Here is a 27,073-nt window from a genome sequence, read left to right as displayed (position 1 = left end):
TTTAAAAGGACAGAGCGTCGCCCTATGTCCCGCTCCAATTTCGCTCTGCTCACACCACGAGTCTGAAGCATGCTCAAGCCTGACCCAGAATCCATCTGTGTCTTGCACAGTCATCAACAGTAGACTATTTTCAGTCAAAACTCGGCTCAATAATGGAGTTCACCAAGTACTTCAAAAAGGAAAATGAGAAGTCATACAGGTGTACTATTAATATAAAACTAACTAACAATGATAATGTGGTTCAAGAAAAAGAATGTGGTGACATCGTTTCAGTCAGTAAAGATTCATTTTGGAATCTAAAAAGACACATCTCTCGAAAACACGAAAGTGTGCTACGTGAACACGCTGGGAAGAAAGCAAAAGGTTAGCAAGTTGAATAGGGTAACTTGTAACAAAAGTGTAAAGTAAATATAGCCTAATATTCAAACAAATTTGTTTTGTCATTCAAAGTAGGCCTAATATATGGTTTGTTTAATTTAATTTGTGTCGTCCATGAATTTGTATTTTATAGAGCAAGAGGAGCAGCAGCAGCAACAAGAGAAAAGGGTTGAGGAATTCAAAAGTTTCTTCACTGCACGCAAAGGCCCAACCATAACAAGGGAGAGAAAAAGAGAGCTGGATGTAGCATTTTTAAAAATGATTTACATGGACTATGAACCACTGAGTAAAGGAGAACGCGAAGGGATGCAACACTTCGCCAGCGCAGCTCAACCGGGCTACACCCCCCCATGCTACAACACCGTACGGGACACACTCATGCCACATGCCCTGGAAGAGATGGAAGCCAAACTGCAAGACCTACTGCAAAATGGTGATGGGCTCGTTCTGTCTGCGGACATTTGGACCAGTAGAAGAGGGCACAGCTTCCTTGGCATCGTGGCCAGTTTCATTGATGGGACGTTCCGGGGGCACACGGTTTTGTTGGGCTGTGAGCACATACAGGGGCACCATACCGCAGATCGTATTTACCAAAAGTATGAAAGTGTACTGAAATATTGGAACGTGCAACGACGTGTGATTCGGGTCGTCACTGACAGTGCCAGCAACATGATCAAGGCATTTAACCTCCTCCCTGGCACTGAAGAGGAGGCGGAGGGTGAAGTGACCGCGGATGCCAGCAGCAGTGCAGAACATGAAGAGGAGGATGAGGGACCACCTGCGCCCTCGCAAGTCCATGTGGAAGTGATAACCTCTAATGTAGAAACTATGATAAATCAGTACTTTACTGTGTCAAATTTACATCTGAGATGCCCCATTCACATGCTTCAGCTGGCGATCAAAGACGCCATTAACGAGCACGACAACATTAATAGGCTGTTAGTGAAAGTCGGGCACCTGGTGAAAAGTGTACGCAAGAGCACCCTGAACACAGAGGAAACCGACCAATTAGGTGTCCGCCCCACAAATGCCTGCGCCACTCGATGGAGCAGCCAGCTGCGGATGATTCAGTCGTTAATCCGGTTGTTCCAAAAAGACCCGTTATGGCAAAACAAACTCAAGTCTAATGTTGCTAACATCACCCTGAATCAAGTACAGCAGCTGACGCACCTTGTCAGTGTGCTGACACCACTAGCAGACCTCACAGACAAAATGCAGAAGGAGCTGGGGAACCTGGGGATGATCCTCCCTGCTGTCACAGAAATCAAATCCCTGCTCACCGATTACACTCACGCTGCACTTCCAATGGGCATCGCTGCTTTTGCAGAAACATTGGCAAACAACGTGTCAATTCGTTATGGAATATACTATACTGATAAACATCTCATTTTAGCATCAGTGTTAGATCCCCGTTTCAAGACAGAATGGATAATCCGAGATGAGTCTGTATGCAACAAACTCGGGGAGATCCGCGACCTCCTCATAAAAGAAGTTGAGGAAATGAATGCTCCCAGCGGGACACACGAGACAGACACCCCACCCGCCGCTGACCTGAATCCCGAGCCTGAACCAAAAAGAGCTCGCCTGTTCGGGTCATACTTCAGCGAGCAGCTACGCATAACCGGAGACGCCAAAGGTGAAGTCGAAAATTACCTCTCATCCCCGAGACAGAACCCAGACGCAGATGTTATTCGATTTTGGAAAGAAAACTCCACGTCTTTTCCCCGCCTGGCTAAAGTAGCTCGCATTGTGTTCAGCATCCCAAGCGGGTCTGCGAGCGCAGAGAGGGTTTTCTCCGCTGCTGGCCTGCTGTCAAGAAACCACCGCATGAGTCTGAAGCCTCAGACATTGGCCAAACTTGTGTTCTTGAAGGTGAACTCAAAAGAACTGTAGATAAGGAAAGCAATTCATTTTTTTTACATTTTATTTTAAAGTTTGACAATGGATATAAGACAATTTTAAATTTTAATCCACGTGCAAGCTGCGCAAAAGTTCAGTTATCAGAATTTTGGCCTAATAGTTAATTTACTTTTAAAACTTTGATGTATAGCCTGTATATTTTTATTTATATAATTAGGCCCATTGATTCGTTTAATTTTACAGGACTTTTTGTGTATATTCCTTCTTACATAGGCTAGGCCTAGTTTGTAATTTGAAATAAAACATTTCTATTTGGAAAATGTTGTCGTTGCTCTTTAGTTCTTTGGGAGGTAAGGCTGTGGTTTAAGCTAAAAGTGAAATACATGCAGATTTTTTTCCTTTTTTGGAGCGAGCGAGCGGGCGATTTGAGTGGAGCGCGATGCAAACTTCGTTGAGCGCTGAGCGATAATGAGCGGACTGGCCTGATGTGGCTTTGAGCGGGGGGAGCGGAGGGGTGAACAGCTCCGTGAGCGAGGAGCTGAGATTCTCACCGCTCCACTCCGCTCATATGCTCTGTTTTGAGCCAATCAGTTGTGATGTGACAAGGTAGGGGTGGTATACAGAAGATAGCCCTATTTGGTAAAAGACCAAGTCCATATTATGACAAGAACAGCTCAAATAAGCAAAGGGAAACGACAGTCCATCATTACTTTAAGACATGAAGGTCAGTCAATACGGAACATTTCAAGGACTTTGAAAACCATCAAGCGCTATGATGAAACTGGCTCTCATGAGGACCGCCACAGGAAAGGAAGACCCAGAGTTACCTCTGCTGCAGAGGATAAGTTTATTAGAGTTACCAGCCTCAGAAATTGCAGGCCAGATAAATGCTTCACAGAGTTCAAGTAACAGACACATCTCAACATCAACTATTCAGAGGAGACAGCGTGAATCAGGCCTTCATGGTCGAATTGCTGCAAAGAAACCACTACTAAAGGACACCAATAAGAAGAAGAGACTTGCTTGCACCAAGAAACACGAGAAATGGACATTAGACCGGTGGAAATCTGTCCTTTGGTCTGATGAGTCCAAATGTGAGATTTTTGGTTCCAACCGCCGTGGCTTTGTGAGACACATAGTAGGTGAACGGATGATCTCCGCATGTGTGGTTCCCACCGTGAAGCATGGAGATGGTTTGGGATGAGTTGGACCGCAGAGTGAAGGAAAAGCAGCCAACAAGTGCTCAGCATATGTGGGAACTCCTTCAAGACTGTTGGAAAAGCATTCCAGGTGAAGCTGGTTGAGAGAATGCCACCCTTTGCCTTGATGACAGCTTTGCACACTCTTGGCATTCTCTCAACCAGCTCATGAGGAATGCTTTTGCAACAATCTTGAAGGAGTTCCCACATATGTTGAGCAAAAGTCAAGGGGTCTGAATAATTTCCGAATGCACTGTATATAAACAATATCTAAAGAAATACACACACTCTCTCTCGCTCTCACACACCCCTAGATTATATGCAGTATATGCAAATTCAATGGAGACTGGAGAGTGAGTCATTTTACAGTGTTCTCTCTCTTTCTCATATCTTCAACATGTTCAAATCTTAATAATTGTCTGGACCAATACAGTGCCTTCAGAAAGTATTCATACCCCTTCACTTATTCCACATTTTGTTGTGTTACAGCCTGAATTCAAAATGGATTAAATTTATTATAAAAATAAAGTTCTCTCAAGTTGGTTGTTGATCATTGCTAGACAGCCACTTTCAAGTCTTGCCATAGATTTTCAAGCCGATTTCAGTCAAAACTGTAACTAAGCCACTCAGGAACATTCAATAACGTCTTGATAAGCAACTCCAGTGTATATTTGTCTCCCAGTGTCTGTTGAAAAGCAGACAACCAGGTTTTCCTCTAGGATTTTGCCTATGCTTAGCTCTATTCCGTTTCTTTTTATCCTAAAAAAACTCCATAGTCCTTGCCGATGACAAGCATACCCATAACATGATGCAGCCACCACCATGCTTGAAAATATGAAGAGTGGTACTCAGGGATGTGTTGGATTTGCCCCAAACATAACACTTTATATTCAGGACATAAAGTTCATTTCTTTGCAATTTTCTTTGCAGTTTTACTTTAGTGCCTGGTTGCAAACAGGATGCATGTTTTGGAATATTTTAATTCTGTACAGGTTTCCTGCTTTTCACTCTGACATTTAGGTTAGTATTGTGGAGTAACTACATACAATGTTGTTGATCCATCCTCTGTTTTCTCCTATCACAGCCATTAAACTCTAACTTTTTTTAAGTCAACATTGGCGAAATCCCAGAGAGGTTTCCTTCCTCTCCGGCAACTGAGTTAGGAAGGACACCTGTATCTTTGTAGTGACTAGGTGTATTGATACACCATCCAAAGTGTAATTAATAACTTCATCATGCTCAAAGGGATATTAAATGTCTGCTTTTCATTTTTTATTAATTTGTTACATTTTCGAAAAACATAATTCCACTTTGAAATTATGGGGTATTGTGTGTAGGCCAGTGACACAAAATCTCAAATTCAGTCTGTATAACAACAAAATGTGGACAAAGTCAAGGGGTGTGAATACTTTCTGAAGGCACTGTATTAAAACAATATCTAAAGAAATCCACACGTTTAAGATCTGAGAAAGAGGGAAAACGCTGTAAAATGACTCACTCTCCAGTCTCCATTGACTTGCAATGGATTTGCTTATACTTCATGGACTCTAGGGTTGGGTGTGTGAAAGAGAATGTGTGTTGATTTCTTTATATATATATATATATATATATATATATATATATATATATATATAGTGGGGAGAACAAGTATTTGATACACTGCCGATTTTGCAGGTTTTCATACTTACAAAGCATGTAGAGGTCTGTAATTTTTATCATACGTACACTTCAACTGTGAGAGACAGAATCTAAAACAAAAATCCAGAAAATCACATTGTATGATTTTTAAGTAATTAATTTGCATTTTATTGCATGACATAAGTATTTGATCACCTACCAACCAGTAAGAATTCCGGCTCTCACAGACCTGTTAGTTTTTCTTTAAGAAGCCCTCCTGTTCTCCACTCATTACCTGTATTAACTGCACATGTTTGAACTCGTTACCTGTATAAAAGACACCTGTCCACACACTCAATCAAACAGACTCCAACCTCTCCACAATGGCCAAGACCAGAGAGCTGTGTAAGGACATCAGGGATAAAATTGTAGACCTGCACAAGGCTGGGATGGGCTACAGGACAATAGGCAAGCAGCTTGGTGAGAAGGCTACAACTGTTGGTGCAATTATTAGAAAATGGAAGAAGTTCAAGATGACGGTCAATCACCCTCGGTCTGGGGCTCCATGCAAGATCTCACCTCGTGGGGCATCAATGATCATGAGGAAGGTGAGGGATCAGCCCAGAACTACACGGCAGGACCTGGTCAATGACCTGAAGAGAGCTGGGACCACAGTCTCAAAGAAAACCATTAGTAACACACTATGCCGTCATGGATTAAAATCCTGCAGCGCACGCAAGGTCCCGCTGCTCAAGCCAGCGTATGTCCAGGCCCGTCTGAAGTTTGCCAATGACCATCTGGATGATCCAGAGGAGGAATGGGAGAAGGTCATGTGGTCTGATGAGACAAAAATAGAGCTTTCTGGTCTAAACTCCACTCACCGTGTTTGGAGGAAGAAGAAGGATGAGTACAACCCCAAGAACACCATCCCAACCGTGAAGCATGGAGGTGGAAACATCATTCTTTGGGGATGCTTTTCCGCAAAGGGGACAGGACGACTGCACCGTATTGAAGGGAGGATGGATGGGGCCATGTATCGCGAGATCTTGGCCAACAACCTCCTTCCCTCAGTAAGAGCGTTGAAGATGGGTCGTGGCTGGGTCTTCCAGCATGACAACGACCCGAAACACACAGCCAGGGCAACTAAGGAGTGGCTCCATAAGAAGCATCTCAAGGTCCTGGAGTGGCCTAGCCAGTCTCCAGACCTGAACCCAATAGAAAGTATTTGGAGGGAGCTGAAAGTCCGTATTGCCCAGCGACAGCCCCGAAACCTGAAGGATCTGTATGGAGGAGTGGGCCAAAATCCCTGCTGCAGTGTGTGCAAACCTGGTCAAGACCTACAGGAAATGTATGATCTCTGTAATTGCACACAAAGGTTTCTGTACCAGATATTAAGTTCTGCTTTTCTGATGTATAAAATACTTATGTCATGCAATAAAATGTAAATCATACAATGTGATTTTCTGGATTTTTGTATTAGATTCCGTCTCTCACAGTTGAAGTGTACCTATGATAGAAAATACAGACCTCTACATGCTTTGTAAGTAGGAAAACCTGCAAAATCGGCAGTGTATCAAATACTTGTTCTCCCCACTGTATATATATATATAATTTGAACATGTATTCACATGACCTGATTCATGAAATGTGTCCAAAGACTAAATATAGTACGATACAGAAATGGCTGTAGTTCACAAATGACAATGAGTTGAATAGAACAGGTCAAATAACAATACTATATGCTTTTAAACAATTTAATTCTGAAATGTATTTCAAAATCCATATGCTGAAGTATGATAGATAATGACAATCTTAAAATCTTCAATGTGGCCTGTCTAGACACTTGTACTAACTATGTCGACACCAAATGTCATGGATTTACACCATACAGAATGTGTCCTGTGGTGCATTTTGATATTGTACTAAATATACTACAAGGACGTGAATGGGTTTAAGGTCACTGCCAAGCGAGAGAGACAACACCGCACTAACTGGTGTGAAGGACCAGTGTGTTATGCAGCAAAGTGTTATCTGATAGAAGTGGGTGGGCTTTGTGACGGGTTCATTCTGGGACTGGCATTGTGGCTGAACCCTCTAAGGCCTGGAGCAGTGCTCACTACAGCCAGGAGAGGAGAGGCCTCGTCCTGACTGGACCTTCCTCGCTTCTGCCCTTTTCTCTCAGACCAGGGGTCTTCAACCTTTTCTTGCCCAGGGATCTCCGCCCAGGCAAACCGAAGACCCATGGACCCCCATCATATGTTCACGTCTTGTCTTGTCATTAGGTGAATGATAATGGCAGGGAGAAGTAATCAACATTTTAAATGATTCGATTTGGCAGACAGTTTTTTTTATTATTTTTAACCTCCCAACATTATAATTGGAAGAGGAAGTGTAAACACTAGCATAGCTTATTATCTGAAATATGTAACTCCAAACACATTTTTGCTAATAGCAGCTGTTTAGCTGGTTAAACAAAGGTTATCCATGTGTTGCCAAAAATGTACTGTACGAGGAGAGGAGGATGAGAGAGCACCAACATCACCTATTCACTCATTTGTCAGCTGCAGACTAGCCAATGGAGTTGGTAGGGGAGGGGGGCGTAGAGTTAGGTATTATATTACAGTCCTAACTATCCAAGGCCATGCCAGGCCAGGTAGATGACGATAAGTCCATGATGAGTGCTGAACTGAACTAAACCCTTGTCTTCCCTGGCTGGCAGACAGCTGGCTGTAGATTGATCATGGGACTGCAGGGCACAGGGGTGACGGAGGCGGCTGCGGCAGTGAAACATTAGATTCTGATTACATCTGAGAGGACAGACAGACTGAATCCTGCTGTGGTATTCACCACACAGCCTGAAGTCACAGTTTATCACCATATCAAACACTTCAGACTGTCAGAGCAGTAGGAGTGAAGCTGAGCTGTGTGTTTAGGTGTGTTTGTGTGTCCAGATGGCTTCCAAATGGTCTCAATTGGAGAGTGGGAGGAAGGGGCATATGAGATATGATCATGAGAGACGTGAAGACTGGAAGTTCTCAAACTCTTGTGGGGGTGACAAGATAAATGTGCTACCATGTCAGAAATAGTACAGCATCAGCATAGCAGCCTTTAGGGGTGGGGAGAAGGTGGTGCAGGGTCACACACACACACACACACACACACAGGGCTAGCATCAACACCAGATGACATCTAGCTCACCACATGCTCCATCGCCTGGGTAGACCTGGATAGAGCAATCAGTATATGCAGGTCATTAGTCAACATATCCAGCCACCACAGGGTGTCTCCCTATCAGGCCCCAACACCATCCCCTAACATCTCACTCTATCTGGGGTTCACTTAAGGCCTGTTGGGAGGCCCCCTCCAGCCCTGGACGTACTACCCCAAATGAAGAACAGTGCTTGCTCTTTCGCATGGCACAGAGTTGGAAAGATAAGAGGAGACAGAGGGATGGAAGGATGGATGGATTGAGAGATAGAGCTCGTCCTCTGTCCTCCAACTCAAACCCCTTTTGATTCCTCTGATCAGTATCATAATCCACCGCCAAGAAGGAGGCTAATGAAGACCAGAGAGAGAGTAAGCTGACTGAGCATCTCTCATCTCCCATTCAGTCCTGCATTCTTCCATCCTCTGACCCACCAGGAATTTTAACCTTGTTATTTAAAGAGCCATTTATTTTGACAGTTGCCTGCAGCAGTGTGTGGTATCAACACACACAAATGCAGGCACGCACACAGACGGACACACCCAGAAAGCGATCACAGCCAGGATCAGAGTAAATGCTGATACACCTCTTATCAAGGTCTTCTGAGGCTTTTTTAGGAAAACAGAGGGTGTCAGTCACTCAGACAGGCCAGATAAAGCCTCCATCTCCCGGAGTGTCAGAGCCCATATGTAGTGCAGGAATGTTGCAGCTCGTGTGTTAACCAGCACCAACTACAGCCCTCCTCTAGCCTTTTGCCAAATGCCAGAGTTGACAGGTAGGCTGTGGCCGGTGTGTTTGATGTATGTAGTGTGTGTGTGTGTGCGTGTGTGCATATGCGTGTGTGTGTGTGTGTGTGTGTGCCTTACAGCCACAGCGCTGTGTATTGCTTGTCTGAAGGGCCCCGGACATCAAACAGCCAGTTGGTCAGCTGAGTCAACAGCGACAGAGGCATAACCTGGCCGTAACCCTGGAGATCAATGGCAGAGTGTGGGTGAGAGGGTGAAAGGGCCACGGTGGGCCGTGGTGGTGGGCTCTACTCCACACCCTTTGATCCCACACAGATGAGAGGTGGGGTGAGCAGACTGAGGGAGAGAGAGATACTAACAGAGACAGCACTCATGCACAGAGAGGGGAGACCCAGGTTAAGACACACACAATGCTCCCCTCTTTCGAAACCAATAACTCACTGGGATCATTGTGAAAGGATCGGTCTAAGCTACAGTACACAGAGAAAGCAGCGGTGGCTGAGCTGATCTGAAGGAGATAGAACATGATTTATTAGCTGAGGTGAACTCTAAAAGGCCTTGGAATGTTTCATTGAAGGGAAGTATCAGCCAAAAGGCCTTTTCAATGGGAACATTGTGCTGTAGTGTGTGTGTGTGTGTGTGTGTGTGTGTGTGTGTGTGTGTGTGTGTGTGTGTGTGTAGATCTTAATCATCTGATTGACTGAGGTGCTGGTAAGTAGTCAGTTTAGTTCAGTGGTAAAGAACACAGCATACAGATATAAAAAGGCTGAGAGAGAGAGGGGGACAACTAACTGAGGTGTGTAGGTGAACAACAACAAGAAACTGTTGGAGCAGTCTCCTCTGACTGCCTCTACACTAATATCCTACAGACAGGGTGTCCATGCTGACAGCCACGCACGCACGCACGCACACACACATACACGTGAATACATGAGCACACACATTCATAGTCAAACACACTCATACACGCACACATACAGTGCCTTCAGACAATATTCATAACCCTCAACTTATTCCACATTTTGTTGTGTTACAGCCTGAATTCAAAATAGATTAAATAGATATGTTTTTCCTTGCTCATTTACACACAATACCCCATAATGACAAAGTGAAAACATATTTTTAGAAATGTTTGCACATTTACAGAAATATCTCATTCACATAAGTATTCACACCCCTGAGTCAATACATGTTAGAATCACATTTGGCAGCGATTGTACAATATTTGCCCATTATTGTCTTCAAAATTATTCAAGCTCTGTCAAATTGGTTGTTCTTTTTTATCCTGAAAAACTCCCCAGTCCTTAACGATTACAAGCATACCCATAACATCATGCAGCCACCACTATGCTTGAAAATATGAAAAGTGGTACTCAGTAATGTGTTGTATTGGATTTGCCCCAAAGATAACACTTTGTATTCAGGACATCAAGTTCATTTCCTTGCAGTACTACATTAGTGCCTTGTTGCAAACAGGATGCATGTTTTGTTTATTCTGTACAGGCTTCCTTTTCACTCTATCAATTGGCTTAGTATTGTGGAGTAACTACAATGCTGTTGAGCTATCTTCAGTTTTCTCCTATCACAGCCATTCAATTCTGTAACTGTTAAAGTCACCATTGGCCTCATGGTGAAATCCCTGAGCGGTTTCCTTCCTTTAAGGCAACGGAGTTAGGAAGGACGCCTGTATCTTTGTAGTGACTGGGTGTATTGATACACTATCCAAAGTGTAATGAATAATTCCACCATGCTCAAAGGGATATTCAATGTCTGCTTTTTTATTTATTTTTACCCATCTACCAATATGTGCCCTTCTTTGCGATGCATTGGAAAACCTCCCTGTTCTTTGTGGTTGAAACGGTGTTTGAAATTCACTGCTCGACTGAGGGACCTTACAGATAATTGTATGTGTGGGGTACAGAGATGAGATAGTCACTCAAAAATCATGTTAAACACGCTTATTTTAGCACACAGAGTCCATGCAACTTATTACAGTGAGGGAAAAAAGTATTTGATCCCCTGCTGATTTTGTACGTTTGCCCACTGACAAAGACATGATCAGTCTATAATTTTAATGGTAGGTTTATTTGAACAGTGAGAGACAGAATAACAACAAAAACATCCATAAAAACGCATGTCAAAAATGTTATAAAATGATTTGCATTTTAATGAGGGAAATAAGTATTTGACCCCTCTGCAAAACATGACAAGAACCCTTGTTGGCAATCACAGAGGTCAGACGTTTCTTGTAGTTGGCCACCAGGTTTGCACACATCTCAGGAGGGATTTTGTTCCACTCCTCTTTGCAGATCTTCTCCAAGTCATTAAGGTTTCGAGGCTGATGTTTGGCAACTCGAACCTTCAGCTCCCTCCACATATTTTCTATGGGATTAAGGTCTGGAGACTGGCTAGGCCACTCCAGGACCTTAATGTGCTTCTTCTTGAGCCACTCCTTTGTTGCCTTGGCCGTGTGTTTTGGGTCATTGTCATGCTGGAATACCCATCCACGACCCATTTTCAATGCCCTGGCTGAGGGAAGGAGGTTCTCACCCAAGATTTGACGGTACACCATCGTCCCTTTGATGCGGTGAAGTTGTCCTGTCCCCTTAGCAGAAAAACACCACCAAAGCATAATGTTTCCACCTACATGTTTGACAGTGGGGATGGTGTTCTTGGGGTCATAGGCAGCATTCCTCCTCCTCCAAACACGGCGAGTTGAGTTGATGCCAAAGAGCTCGATTTTGGTCTCATCTGACCACAACACTTTCACCCAGTTCTCCTCTGAATCATTCAGATGTTCATTGGCAAACTTCAGACGGCCCTGTATATGTGCTTTCTTGATCAGGGGGACCTTGCGGGCGCTGCAGGATTTCAGTCCTTCACGGCGTAGTGTGTTACCAATTGTTTTCTTGGTGACTATGGTCCCAGCTGCCTTGAGATCATTGACAAGATCCTCCCGTGTAGTTCTGGGCTGATTCCTCACCGTTCTCATGATCATTGCAACTCCACGAGGTGAGATCTTGCATGGAGCCCCAGGCCGAGGGAGATTGACAGTTCTTTTGTGTTTCTTCCATTTGCGAATAATCGCACCAACTGTTGTCACCTTCTCACCAAGCAGCTTGGCGATGGTCTTGTAGCCCATTCCAGCCTTGTGTAGGTCTACAATCTTGTCCCTGACATCCTTGGAGAGCTCTTTGGTCTTGGCCGTGGTGGAGAGTTTGGAATCTGATTGATTGATTGCTTCTGTGGACATGTGTCTTTTATACAGGTAACAAGCTGAGATTAGGAGCACTCCCTTTAAGAGTGTGCTCCTAATCTCAGCTCGTTACCTGTATAAAAGACACCTGGGAGCCAGAAATCTTTCTGATTGAGAGGGGGTCAAATACTTATTTCCCTCATTAAAATGCAAATCAATTTATAACATTTCTGACATGCGTTTTTCTGGATTTTTTGTTGTTGTTATTCTGTCTCTCACTGTTCAAATAAACCTACCATTAAAATTATAGACTGATCATGTCTTTGTCAGTGGGCAAACGTACAAAATCAGCAGGGGATCAAATGCTTTTTTCCCTCACTGTATGTGACTTGTTAAGCACATTTTTACTCCTGAACTTATTTAGTCTTGCCATAACAAAAGGGGTTGAATACATATTGACTCAAGACATTTCAGCTTTCATTTTTAAGGAATTTGTTACATTTTCCAAAAACATAATTCCACATTGACATTATTGGGTATTATGTGTAGGCCAGCAACAAAAATCTCAATGTAATCCATTTAAAATTCAGGCTGTAACAAAACAAAATGTGGAAAAGGTCAAGGGGTGTGAATACTTTCTGAAGGCACTGTAGGAACACACATGCACACACACTGTAAAGAATGCTGTGGAGGAAAGGGGGGGGGGGCTAAATCCTATGTGCTTTTAACGTAACAGTGTAGCCTATACCTTGAGCCCCAAAACATGAAGGTGTCAGAGCTCCAGGGCTTTTTTAACAGGAGCTTTTGAAGCATATGTTTACAATAAACACAACATTTAAAACCTAGGATTACCGCTCCGTTTGCACAGCTGTTTGGAAGCCAATTCCAACATTTGTAAATATGCTTTCTTTCTATTGGTTTTGATTTGACTCTTACCCTATGAGGTCCGGAACCTGCTGGTTTTCTGTTCTACCTGATAATTAATTGCACCCGTCTAAATCAGTCCCTGACTATAAAAAAATGCAGTGCAACTGTCTTTGAAGTCCAGAGTCAGGGTTGGGTAGGTTACTTTGTAATCCGTTACAGCTACTAGTTACCTATCCAAAATTGTAATCAGTAACGTAACTTTTGGATTACCCAAACTCAGTAATTTAATTGGATTACTTTCAGATTATTTTGCCCTGCTTAAGAGGCATTAGAAGAAGAGAAAAATGAATATTACCAATTGAACCAATGTTAAGAGTTTACATAGCTGGCCATAAATGGATGTTGCATTTTACTTTATGGGTTGGTTATGTAGGCTTTCTATAACCCATTGCTTTCTACTACAGATAATAATATGATCTTTCCACTCATTCCAATTAATTTAATACATCTTGATCTTCAAGAATAGGACTTGGAAAATATGGAAATATAGATTAGCCAAATTGTTTTACCTGAGCATAAGGACTAATTAGCCTACTCTGTTGTTTATGATTTTGTTGTCATGGAGGACTGATTGGGCTCATTTCTTTGAGCACTACCGAAAAGCGCTCTGCATTTAAAAAATGTACGCCATACGCTGCATTTGCTAAAGAGGCCTATTGTTTACGTTTTTATTGGTGACACTTTGATATCTTGATAATTTGCAGCTGTTTAAGTCTATAAAAAGTGTGTGTCCGTTAGACCTATGGAAATTATTTTTGAGCAATAAAAGCCCCACTCATGGTCTTCTTAAATTAAACTTGTTTTTGACAGTATGGAGCACAATACCACGGGTGAGTTTAGAAGGGAGGAACTCGCTGAAACTTTAATTCCATAGGCTGGGATCCGCACTATGCAGCTGTTGAAAGAGCGCATTTTATACTGGCTGACCACTGGGGCATATTCATTACCCCGATTCTGTTGCAAAACCTTTCTTAAACGGAAGCAAACGGAACGAAACGGAGAGAGACCTAGCTGAATTTGTCCAAGAGAAACTCTCGTTTTACTCTGTTTTCTTCTTAAACAGTAAACGGTTTCCTTAATGAATATACCCCTGGTCGCAAAAACAATGATTGACAGGCAGCTTAAACTTCTTCAATTAAACCATTATTGGGGTAAAATACACATATATAGTTGTGAACAGCCATCCACATTCACAAAATCCACAATCCGTAAGGCGCAAATGGCTAAATGAGGGAGCAGCAGTCTGAATCACATCAATGCACAATGTAGCCTAGATACCAATAATAAGTGATATCCGTATCGCCCGTAGGCTACACCACTGCTGTCGTCCTTACCTCCATTGGAAGACATAGCTTGGACTACAAAAGCCTATTCCTGCTTTTTTCCCGCGATCCATCAAACGCATCATCATAGTGGTCTCTGACTTGTAATCAGACTCGCTCAGGTGGAACAAATTTAAACACGCGCCTTTTTTCAAAGCTGATTTCAATGTCATTGAGAAAACAGAAAGGTGTTAAATAGTTTTTTTCACTAAAACATCCATTATGAATTTAAAAGTCATCCTAGAAGTAATCATCTAGTTTTTCAAAATATCTGTAATCTGTTTACAATATCTTTCCTTTTAATGTAACGGATTACAACTATTTAAAAAAAATCAGTTACATGTAACAGATTAGATGTAATCCGTTACTCCCCAACCCTGTCCAGAGTTGAGTTTGAGGGCGATAGAGGGCGATAGCTTAATCTGTCCAAATACATGATATGATAACTGCCTGAGGGTCTAATTACATATTTATAAGGATCTGTGTAATACACTATACACAATCTGCTGAGTATTTAGCCTAGTGCTAGCTTGGTGCCGTCCACAGATTATTATTGGTGGATGATCCCAGGTGGTTGTTTTGGCTGACTACAGGAGTAGCTGCTGGTGCTGCTCATCTGGAGGAGCACAATCATCTTTGGTCAAAAATAAAATAAAATAAATTCTCATAGCCAGGTTTAATCTGACGAACTGATCTTCATAGTAAGCACATAAGCACATGATATTGGCACAACATAGATAATGGGTTTGCAGGAGGATGAGTTGTGGATGAGCAGAGATCAGTGGAGGATCTGTATGTGGCTGGCTGACTCACCCGCTCGGTGCAGGCCGCTGTCGTCCTCAGCTTCTCCTCGATCTCCTTCCCGATCTTCTGCACCGTCACCTGGGTCTGCTTGATGGCTCTCTGGGCTGTGTGGAGCCTAGAAAGTACAGGGAGGAAGAACATAAGGATATTAACCAACAGCTCAAAAGGCTCTTTACCTCAGGAACTAAACAGACATGTGCTGTATAATAGAGGATGCTTGTAATTTATGTGATGCTGACAGATTTACAGTAAAACTGCAGGAGAGTAAATAAATAACTACACAGAAGAACAGAGGACAGACTCTCCTCTCCGGACAGTGTAACGTCAGCCATCTTGTTAGCTGCGCTATTTGTTAATGTTATATAGGTTTGTTTGGAGGAAAGAGGGAGTTTGTTTCCCTCATTGTTTAAAGTGGTTATTGAGAACATCGAAAGAACAAAGTTCATTATAATTACTCTTAAGATGTATTCCTATAGACTCAGGAGACGTATCAAGTTTTCAAATACCCAAGAACCACAAATAACCCACCAGTATTTTAATCACTTTTATTTTCTAATATATCTAACCACAATTTAAGGCTTGAATGTTGCCCTATGGACCTAAACCTATTAAATCCAGACCACTGAGAGAAACCTCAACGGCCATTTAATAAACCCGCACCACAAACATGGAAGACATTCCCAAAACCTTTGGGTACTGAAGTCATTCATTCATTGTCCTCTCTGGAGAGGGAACAATAACAACAATACCAAAAGACAAGCCAGAACGTTATTGCAGCTATCAATCACAGACTTGATTAACTCTCCAAGTATGCTTTCAACAGCTCCAGGCCTCATGGGGAGGGAGGGAGAGAGGGAGGGAGACTGAGCTGCTCCCCACAACAGAGCTGCCCCAGGGACATGGACTAATAGGAACAGACAACCATCACACCAGGCTGAGATATGAGGGTCCTCCTCACACGCAGGAGGAGGGCAGCCATTAGCAATAATATTGTCAGAGAGACTCGAGATCATCCTTGTTTTGTCTAATTTACAGACACGCTCAACGGGAGGTAAGCGTTAGATGTGGCGGTGTGGCTGGCAGTTCCTGACCCATTCTCTCTCATCTAAAGTATGAATGGTTCTACCATCTGGTCTGGTCCGGGGGCTGGTCTCCCGATGGAGCGATGTGGTTATCTTTCAGCCCCCCTGCCCCAACCCACCATTCTTCCAGTCACATCATTCCACCTCTTTCAGGAGCAGGCTGTTCCTCACATCTCCATCCTAAAATCCCTCCTTCTGTCTGTTGTTCGCTACTAGTGAACCCTGAGGATTATCATATTCTTACACACTCCAGGACTAACCTAAGTGCCGCCTGACCTGTATTTAATAGTAATATCACAGCACTTCTTAACCCAGATAATGCTAAGGCAGATTCCCGCCCCAAACCACTATGCATAGTCTTGTCAATCAATGCGCCAAAACCAGTGCAGAGTAATTCAGCTTTTGGCTGAATCAGTGGACTCTTTTAAGGGCCCAGGATTGTGGATAATCCTGTATGGGTGCAAAAACACTTTTTTCATACTCCACCTCTGGGGCCTTTTAAACTGTCATCAGGGGCCAGGTAAACTGAGGGTTGGTGGTTTCCCCTTCCTCTAGCACTTATAACATAAGGGGAATATTCAACCACATCTTTCTTCTAAATTTCCTACTATGCTTCTTTCTTAAAAATCCTCAATCATTCCCAACACCTCACTTCGGAGCACGAAAATAATCCTTTTGGTCTTCCCCAACTTACCACAATCTCAAAATTGATCAAAATAATTAACAAAAATGGTCTCTGTGACTACGGACATTTTCTTCACTACGTGACTGCAACCACCTGGGTCCACACACACCTCTCTCAGTAAAGGTTACATTAAGCAGGGTGGCGTGGAGCCACAGCTCTTTCAGATACACGTCCCTCTTTTCACTCACGTATCCCATATCCGTTGCTTTCTTTCCTCAATTTTCTCAAATTAGGTAATTAGCTAAATCAGTGAGGCTAAAAACTCCATTCCTCTATCCATGCTGTACAAGGCAGCTAGTTGTCTGCCAATAAGTAATCTAGGCTCCATACAGCATGGGCCTTTTGGAGTCGTGGTGGTGAAGGGGGGGTGCAGCTCATACCCACTGCTTGCTCTTGAATGTGGCCATGTGTGAGCAGCAGCTCTGGGTATTAGTCCATGAACTATATACTCTCCTCTCATGATACAACAACCACTTGTGGTTGAGTTCATAGTGGTTGCAGTGGGGAATGTGGTCATGGCAGAGTGAGAATGTGGCCTGTGGTCATGGTAGAAGTGGAAGTTGAGAAAAGGGGTATTGCTTAGGTATGCAGTCTCTTTTAGTGGGTTTTATGCCTGACCCTCCATAAAATTGGTTTACACTAATCCAGCTCTCTGAGATATTTCCACAGATCTAGAGTGCCTCCAGCCCCCTCCATGTTTTTTCATTAAATAGCTGTTCCTCAGACACCTCAGGATATTACTGTGTGTGGTAGGAGGACGGAGCCCAGCCCAACACTCATCACTCCTGTATCTTCAGTAAGTGGGGTCAGACACTAACTCCTAATGATTTCACACTTTAAGAAAGGAGGGAGGGAAAAATCTCTACTACAATCATTCACTTTTCTTTCCTTTTCAACCTGCCTGGGAAGACAACGATAGCCGTTGGAGATAGTCCTAGGAAACGTCAGAGCAAAGCCATTTTGACAGCTTTATCAGTCAGAGGTGATTGCGATGGAGGAATCTGATATGGCCACCTCCCCTAGGTGAGTGCTGTTATCTCCCCAGTCCTTCATGCATGTCTGAAACCCTTATCAGCTCTACCAGTCTGAGGCTAGGAGGGCTGGGGCCAGGACCCCTGGATCACAGGGTGGAGGGAGGTGAACAAGTCCCCGGCCTTTATGCCCTCACTGGGGCAGTACAACCAGCAGGCTGGCACCCACCCCTCCAGAAAACACACTGAACCATAACAACTTTCCTTTTCTACAACATGAGGAGGACTAGTGAAAATGACAACTAGGGATTACTTGGAGTTACGATTCAAATAAGTACGCATTTCAGATGTGCTTCAAAAGGACATTCAGTCCTTGATTTAAGATTGATAGGCATCTGAAAATAATAACATCTGTTGGCTTAAAACTCTAAATCAGTAGGTGGGTGAATGCCTGATAAAAGCATGTTAATTCCAACAAGACTGTTGTTGAACTTTCAAATGGAACATTTGCCCTAAACAGACAGCTGCTTGGAAGCCATCTTTAAATAATTATTGTTTGCGATGCTGCGTCTCGCAGAATTAAGGGAGTAAAGAAGTAAGGGTTAATGGATTTACGAGTGGCAAAATCAATTAACATTGTAATAAATACAAAATGGCATTGACTTTCTGACCTTAAAACACATCCAGTACGTAGTAACTCTTTCCAGAGTGGCCTCCCCAAAGCACTGGCTCTGATGGCCTGTACCATTCATGGATTTATTTACCCAACTGATGATCTCCAAATAAATATTTACCATGGTTTATACGTAGTGCAACAGGCCAGCAAACGCAATCTCGTAATCAGTGCAGAGCAACAGCAAAGGCAGATGTATCATCTGGCTTACAGAGATAAAGGTAGGAGAACAACTGGGGGAAAAGAGAGAGAAAGAGAACAAGGGCAATCAGTGAAGAACAAACACCACTGGAAATACAACCCTTATTTATGGATGATTTATTTTCCCTTTTGTACTTCAACTATTTGCACATTTTTACAACACTGTACACATAGCCATAATATACCATTTTAGTGTAATGTTTACTGTTCATTTCTGACTGTTTATTTCACTTTTGTTTTTATCTATTTCACTTGCTTTGGCAATGTAAACATGTTCCCCATGCCAATAAAGCTCTTTGAATTGAATTGAAAGAGAAAGAGAGAGAAAGGGGAAAAGATATCCCATCCTCTGTCCCTCTGAAGAATAGAGTATGGGCACATCGAAACAAAACACATTTCATTGCCTTACATAGCGTTGGGGGTTGAGATCTTGCTCTCCTCAATCACAAAGCAGTTGATGAGATAGCTTAAAGCCTGGGTCCATTCCATTTTTCCACAATGGCTTGCAGCGGTTCTTGGTTTTTGTTCGTTTGCATGCATTTTACATCCCCCCACCCCTCCCACATATCGTTCCAACGCTGTGCTTTTTGTTTTGAGGGACTGCTTGATGTCGCAGGCATGGACATTTTTTGTGGATCTTTTGTGTTGGAGAGAGAAAGCGAGGAAGCGAGGTGCAGTCTGGTGCAGTTGGTATCTAAGAAAACATAATAAGAGGGGGGTAGGGGAGGAGGTTGATAAAACACTTATTTGTCTGTGTGATACGATGGGTTTAATTTCTGAAATGCTCTTTATGTTTTTGGCCCCTTTCCACCTCCGCTTCCTCAGTCTACAGATATAAGTCAGAGACACAGACAGACACAAACACTTTACAGACAGGCCTGGAACATAGGCTGGAAGAGAGACAACTTGATCAGACATATACTTTTACTAAATGGACTAATAGTTCAAAGTAACAGCTTAAAACTACTCATCTGAGCATACTGATTAAATCAATCATCAATTAATTGTGACTGTTTGATGTCACAAATGAAACCAATAGAATACATTCACGCCCTTAGTCATTTATATTTTAGCAAAAAAAAAATAGATATAGATTGTATGTTTTACAGATAATGTAAATATGTAATAGGTACCCAACAAACAACAACATAAAGGAAGGGTGAAAAGAGGCAGAGGGGAGACATAGTTGGAAAACCAAATAAACACCTTCCATTCTGCAGCATACCTGGACCTCAACAGCTTGGCGGAGAATGTCAACACTTTTTACCCTGTCGCTATTCACCTCACATTTCACCATTGTCCCCCCCTATGTACATGGAGGGGGAGATAAGATTGTCCCCCCACAGAAAATATTTTGGTGCGCCTGCATTTGCACCTTCTCTCTGTGGATGGATGGATGGATGGATGTCTCATTATCGACTTCCTCCAAGATGTAAGTCAACAAGCTTGGTTTACAATACATGGCAACTTAAGAGAAAAATGCATGCTGGGAAACCCCGTGAGTGACCCTGAGAAAGGATACTTTAGTCTTCTAAGGTCACAGAGAGGCCAGGCCCCTTGCAGTTGATTATAGACTAGAGGTTCCCACCTCCTCCCCTGCCACCAGAGAAACCCCCCTCACCTCAGCCTAAACCCAAAGTGTCCCTCTAGGTCACTAAAGCTGCCGGGGGTAATGAACCCAACAATAAACAACTAATATCCTTATCGCACAAAGACCCGCCTTTTACCACCACTGTTACATCAATTAGGATCAAAGTTAGGGCCTAGCGGGTCTACTCCCCTACTGTCTCTGTAATTGGGAAAACACAACACAATGAGTGGCCAATCTGGCAATGCTACTCTAATGCATGAGATGCCATGAGATGGAGTAATCTGACTTAAGATCGAGGGAAGAATGCAGCCCTAGATCACCAGTTTAAGGTTAGGGCTGACAGCAGTGTTCGCTGTCCGCCAGCGAGCAATGTTGGGCCCGGCAGAAAGAAAGCGATAGAGCCTATTCAACCAGAAGCAGGAACACTCAGGAGTCTACATGGGCACCAAACAGAAGCAAACTGAACGAAACGGAGAGGAACTACATGAAATTGTCCAATAAGAAAAGCATGATTGTTGTTAATTTGCTACGGTGTGCACTAATTAACAAGACCCAGGAGTCTACATGGGCCTAGTGGCTGGAAACAAACAGAGAATGCAGGCTACTGACGTGGCGTGAGAGACTCTTAGTTTCTCCCATTTGAACACCTTGAAAATAAAAAACAGACAAAAACATGTCTTGACATAACTCTAATATACTAATACAACACATGAAACAGTAGCCTAACGCATGGGTTTAGGGATAGCGAAGAAAAATAGATTTCCAAACTAGGTTTGGAGCTCAGAGGAGTGTTAGGGCGAATAGCTGCAAAAATGGCCCAGAGGACCACCTCTTACAACAGGAGTCCCTCAGCACCTACAGGGCTTGTTTTGATACTGCCCAAGTACACTCCTGAGGTGTGATAGCAAAACAGCATAGCCATGTCCATATTATGCACAGTGATTTGGGGTTTAGTAACCAGTTTGTTTTCTGTAGTCTGACTGGTGGTGTTGGGACCCTGGGGGTTAGCTCTCTAGGCCTGGAGTGGGCCAGCTGTTTAAACGGGTCCCCTTAATCCGGCCCAGAACAATATCCTGTGGCTAAGAGCTGAAGGTTGAAGAGGGGCGCCCAGCCAGCAGGCGACCCACAGGACTGCTATGAGACCAGGCACTAACTACAGGAAAGGCTTATCGCCTCTGCTAGACACTGGGTCAGGGCAGACCCCCTCTAGACTTCACAGTAGAACACTGCTTCCGTTTTCACACACTGAACTCACTGAACATAGGAGGGAGGCCAGTAAAATAAATGATCTGAGAATACAGGGAAAGAACAACATGGCATTGATAGAAGGGAAAAGGATTCATCTGACATTAATCTATGTGTTAAGAATGTGGAATTCTGTGGCTCATCTGTTCAACGAATTATGTGTAGGGCCTATGGGTTGAGTGAAACAATCGTATTGCTATAGATTCAACATTTTATCAGCCAATGTACAAAACATTTGGAACACCTGCTCTTTCCATGACAGACTGACCAGAAGAGCTATGATCCCTATTGATGTCACTTGTTAAATCCACTTCAAAATCAGTGTACAGTTGAAGTCGGAAGTTTACATACACCTTAGCCAAATACATTTAAACTCAGTTTTTCACAATTCCTGACATTTAATCCTAATACAAATTCCCTGTCTTAGGTCAGTTAGGATCACCACTTTATTTTAAGAATGTGAAATGTCAGAATAATAGTAGAGAGAATGATTTATTTCAGCTTTTATTTATTTCATCACATTCCCAGTGGGTCAGAAGTTTACATACACTCAATTAGTATTTCGTAGCATTGCCTTTAAATTGTTTAACTTGGGTCAAACATTTCAGGTAGCCTTCCACAAGCTTCCCACAATAAGTTGGGTGAATTTTGGCCCATTCCTCCTGACAGAGCTGGTGTAACTGAGTCAGGTTTGTAGGCCTTCTTGCTCGCACACGTTTTTTCAGTTCTGCCCAAAAATGTTGTATAGGATTGAGGTCAGGGCTTTGTGATGGCCACTCCAATACCTTGACTTTGTTGTCCTTAAGCCATTTTGCCACAACTTTGGAAGTATGCTTGGGGTCATTGTCCATTTGGAAGACCCATTTGCGACCAAGCTTTAACTTCCTGACTGATGTCTTGAGATGTCGCTTCAATATATCCACATAATTTTCCTTCCTCATGATGCCATCTATTTTGTGAAGTGCACCAGTCCCTCCTGCAGCAAAGCACCCCCACAGCATGATGCTGCCACCCCCGTGCTTCACGGTTGGGATGGTGTTCTTCGGCTTGCAAGCACCCCCTTTCTCCTCCAAACATAACGATGGTCATTATGGCCAAACAGTTCTATTTTTGTTTCATCAGACCAGAGGACAGTTCTCCAAAAAGTACGATCTTTGTCCCCATGTGCAGTTGCAAACCGTAGTCTGGCTTTTTTATGGTGGTTTTGGAGCAGTGGCTTCTTCCTTGCTGAGTGGTATTTCATGTTATGTCGATATAGGACTCGTTTTACTGTGGATATAGATACTTCTGTACCTGTTTCCTCCAGCATCTTCACAAGGTCCTTTGCTGTTGTTCTGGGATTGATTTGCACTTTTCGCACCAAAGTACGTTCATCTCTACGAGACAGAACACGTCTCCTTCCTGAGCGGTATGACGGCTGCATGTTCCCATTGTGTAAATACTTGCGTACTATTGTTTGTACAGATGAACGCGGTACCTTCAGGCGATTGGAAATTGCTCCCAAGGATGAACCAGACTTGTGGAGGTCTACAATTTTATTTCCTGAGGTCTTGGGTGATTTCTTTTGATTTTCTCATGATGTCAAGCAAAGAGGCACTGCGTTTGAAAGTAGGCCTTGAAATACATCTACAGGTACACCTCCAATTGACTCAAATGATGTCAATTAGCCTATCAGAAGCTTCTAAAGCCATGACATCATTTTCTGGAATTTTCCAAGCTGTTTAAAGGCACAGTCAACTTAGTGTATGTAAACTTCTGACCCAGAAGGGTATGGTAGTAGATGCCAGGCGCACTGGTTTGAGTGTGTCAAGAACTGCAACACGGCTGAGTTTTTCACACTCAACAGTTTCCCGTGTGTATCAAGAATGGTCCACCACCCAAAGGACATCCAGGAACCGGAATTCAGCGGATCAGCCTATGTTTTTCCACTCCTCAATTGTCCAGTATTGGTGATCGCGTGCCCACTGGAGCCGCTTCTTTTTGTTTTTAGCTGATAGGAGTGGAACCCAGTGTGGTCGTCTGCTGCAATAGCCCATCGGTGACAAGGACAGACGAGTTGTGCGTTCTAAGATACCGTTCTGCACACCACTGTTGTAATGCGCCATTATTTGCCTGTTTGTGGCCCACCTGTTAGCTTGCACAATTCTTGCCATTATCCATCGACCGCACATCAACTAGCTGTTTTCGGCCACAGGACTGCCTCTGACTGGATGTTTTTTGTTTGTTGTTCCATTCTCGGTAAAACCTAGATACTGTCATACGTGAAAAGCTCAGGAGGCTGGCTGTTTCTGAGATACTGGAACGGGCACACCTGGCACCGACGATCATACCACGCTCAGTCGCTTTTTTTCATTCTCACGTTCAATCAAACAGTAACTGAATGCCTCGATGCCTGTCTGCCTGCTTTATATATCCAGCCACAGCCACGTGGCTCACTGTCTGTAGGAGCGAACCATTTTCGTGAACGGGGTGGTGTACCTAATAAACTGTATATACCCTGTGCTAAAATTATACATGCACGAATTAAAGTGCATACACATACACTACCAGTCAAAAGTTTTAGAACACCTACTCATTCCAGGGTTTTTCTTTATTTTTACTACTTTCTACATTGTAGAATAATAGTGAAGACATCAAAACTATGAAATAACACGTACGGAATCATGTAGTAACCAAAAAAGTGTTAAACAAATCAAAATACATTTTATATTTGAGATTCTTCAAATAGCCACCATTTGCCTTGACAGCTTTGCACCCTCTTGGCATTCTCTCAACCAGCTTCACCTGGAATGCTTTTCCAACAGGCTTGAAGGAGTTCCCACATATGCTGAGCACTTGTTGGCTGCTTTTCCTTCACTCTGTCGTCCGACTCTTCCCAAACCATCTCAATTTGGTTGAGGTCGGGAGATTGTGGAGGCCAGGTCATCTGATGCAGCACTCCATCACTCTCCTTCTTAGTAAAATAGCCCTTACACAGCCTGGAGGTGTGTTGGGTCATTGTCCTGTTGAAAAACAAATGATAGTCCCACTAAGCCCAAACCAGATGGGATGACGTATCGCAGCAGAATTCTGTGGTAGCCATGCTCGTTAAGTGTGCCTTGATTTCTAAATAAATCACAGACAGTGTCACCAGCAAAGTACCCCCACACCATAACACCTCCTCCATGCTTTACGGTGGGAAATACACATGCGGAGATCATCCGTTCACCCACACTTTTTGAAGAATCTCAAATATTAAATATATTTTGATTTGTTTAACACTTTTTTGGTTGCTACATTATTCCATATGTGTTATTTCATCGTTTTGATGTCTTCACTATTATTCTACAATATAGAAAATAGTAAAAATAAAGAGAAATCCTTGAATGAGTAGGCGTTCTAAAACTTTTGACCGGTAGTGTAGATGTAATTCGCTTTCGTTTTACAACTGTGAATAAGATTCCTGGAGCCACTCGAGTACTAGGACTACATTTGCACCCAAGGCACTTGAGTCTAATGTTCAAAAACACATTATCAGGACAAAAAGCCAAAATAGGCGTCCAACCAAGATAAACTGATAGTCTGTGGACAGACAGACAGCGCTCCAAACAGACTGCTGGACACATACAGCCCCTCTCATCTCCTCGTTTCGCTTCCACAGTCTGTCAACATCCCAACGCCACTTAGTCATCTGAACGCCATCCAAACCTACTTCTGATCCAATCAGATCATTTAATTCCCCATAGCCTATATGCACACACTGGACTCTACCCACACACTCACACCCCAACACACACATGCGCACACATGCATACTGACGCCACACACACTTTCACAGTCACCACATAGGCTGCTGCTACTGTCTATCATCTCTCCTGTTGCCTAGTTTACCCCTACCTATACGTACATAGCTACCTCAATTACCTCGTAGCCCTGCAGATCGACTCGGTACTGGTTCTCCCTGTATACAGCCATGTTATTTGAACTCGTTATTGTTATTCGTTATTAACTGTGTATTTATTCCTCGTTTCACTATTTAGATTCATTTATCTTTAACAGGTACATTATCCATTTCAAATTATAAGTAGAATAAAACTTGTACCCGTAGGCTGCCACTCAAAAGAAAAAGAAAAAACTGTAAGAAGTATATACAGAATTTAATAATAAATAATATATTCAGGAAAATAAAACAAAAACAAAATAAGTGGGCTTCCACCACCAACCTCCCATCCCATTCCCCCAACCCCACCCAGCCAAAATGTTTCCATCCAAACCCCTCACCCCCCTTCCCACTCCCCCTAGCAATGAAGGTTGCTCGTCAGTCACCCACCACTAATAGTAACTGTATCCACTGGTGAATTGGGAGAGAGTGAGGTGATTGCCATGTAAGAGCCAACATGTTTTTTGGGGCCGTGCTGCCTGCCAGCAGCAATCGTCTCTGATTGAGAGATTAAAGGAGCTATCATTGTTAAGTAACATAATAGATGCAAAGCATTTCATATTTAAATTCATGCACTTCTAAATGAATTGTTTTACTTTTCATTTGACTGCAGGGCACTCCCACATCATATGGAGGAATGTGCCTACCTGATTTAGGGGACACAGTGAACAGTAAAACATTTCCTTGGTGTCCTTGGTGTCATTTTGATTCCCAGTTACATTGTTTTTCAATTTTGCGCCATATAGAAATCGTATGCGCAATAATAGGACCAAAGCGTAGTTTACATTGTTTAAGGGATATATCAGTAAAGACCACCTCTTCCAAGGCAATAGGATACACCATATTTCTCTCTATACTCAGCCAGGGGGCGGAATAATCATGTGAAACCAATTTAGGACAAAATGCTAATGCCTGGAAATACAATTTAAAGTTTGGTACGGATAGTCCTCCTACGTCTTCCCTCTTTGCAAGTTTGTTAATTTTACCTTGCCATATACATTTTGAAACCGCACTATGGATTTTATCCCAATAGCCAGAAGGGGGAGACAAGGGAAGCATTGAACTACAGAAATTCAGCCGTTGCAATCTATTCATTTTTACAATAGATATTCGGCCGGTTAAAGCAACTGGGATATTAGTCCATCTACTGAGGTCGAATTTAATTGATTTGAGCATTCTGTTCAAGTTTCTGGAAATTGTTTTATCTATGGAAGTAAATACTGTATATCTATTCACAAATATTTAAAATGGGAAAGGATTGGGATTCCATAAGTAGAGATGGAGTCCTCCATCGGGGTCTTGAGAGGCAGTAGGGCAGATTTGGTTAGATTTATTTTTGAACTTGAGCTGAATTTGTCTATCATCTTCAAAGCTTTTGGGAGGGATTGAGATACATTGTCTAGATAAAGTGAGATATTATTGGCATATAATGAGATGACGTGATCCGCAGAA

General features: G+C 42.9%; 1 protein-coding gene across 1 annotated transcript in view; it reads right to left on the bottom strand.

Annotated features, from left to right (window-relative positions):
• Positions 1–27,073, bottom strand: part of LOC311135612 (UV radiation resistance-associated gene protein-like) — a 152,957-nt gene that overhangs the window by 91,782 nt on the left and 34,102 nt on the right. Inside the window, exon 7 of the mRNA XM_084169625.1 lies at positions 15,264–15,369. Within this exon, the coding sequence (XP_084025751.1) occupies positions 15,264–15,369 (106 nt within the window). The remainder of the gene's footprint in view (positions 1–15,263; positions 15,370–27,073) is intronic.

This window comes from Coregonus lavaretus (genome assembly GCF_964263955.1).
Source record: "Coregonus lavaretus genome assembly, chromosome: 10".
Taxonomy (NCBI): domain Eukaryota; kingdom Metazoa; phylum Chordata; class Actinopteri; order Salmoniformes; family Salmonidae; genus Coregonus; species Coregonus lavaretus.
Note: the sequence above shows the minus strand (reverse complement) of the source record. Positions and strands in the feature narration are given on the sequence as shown.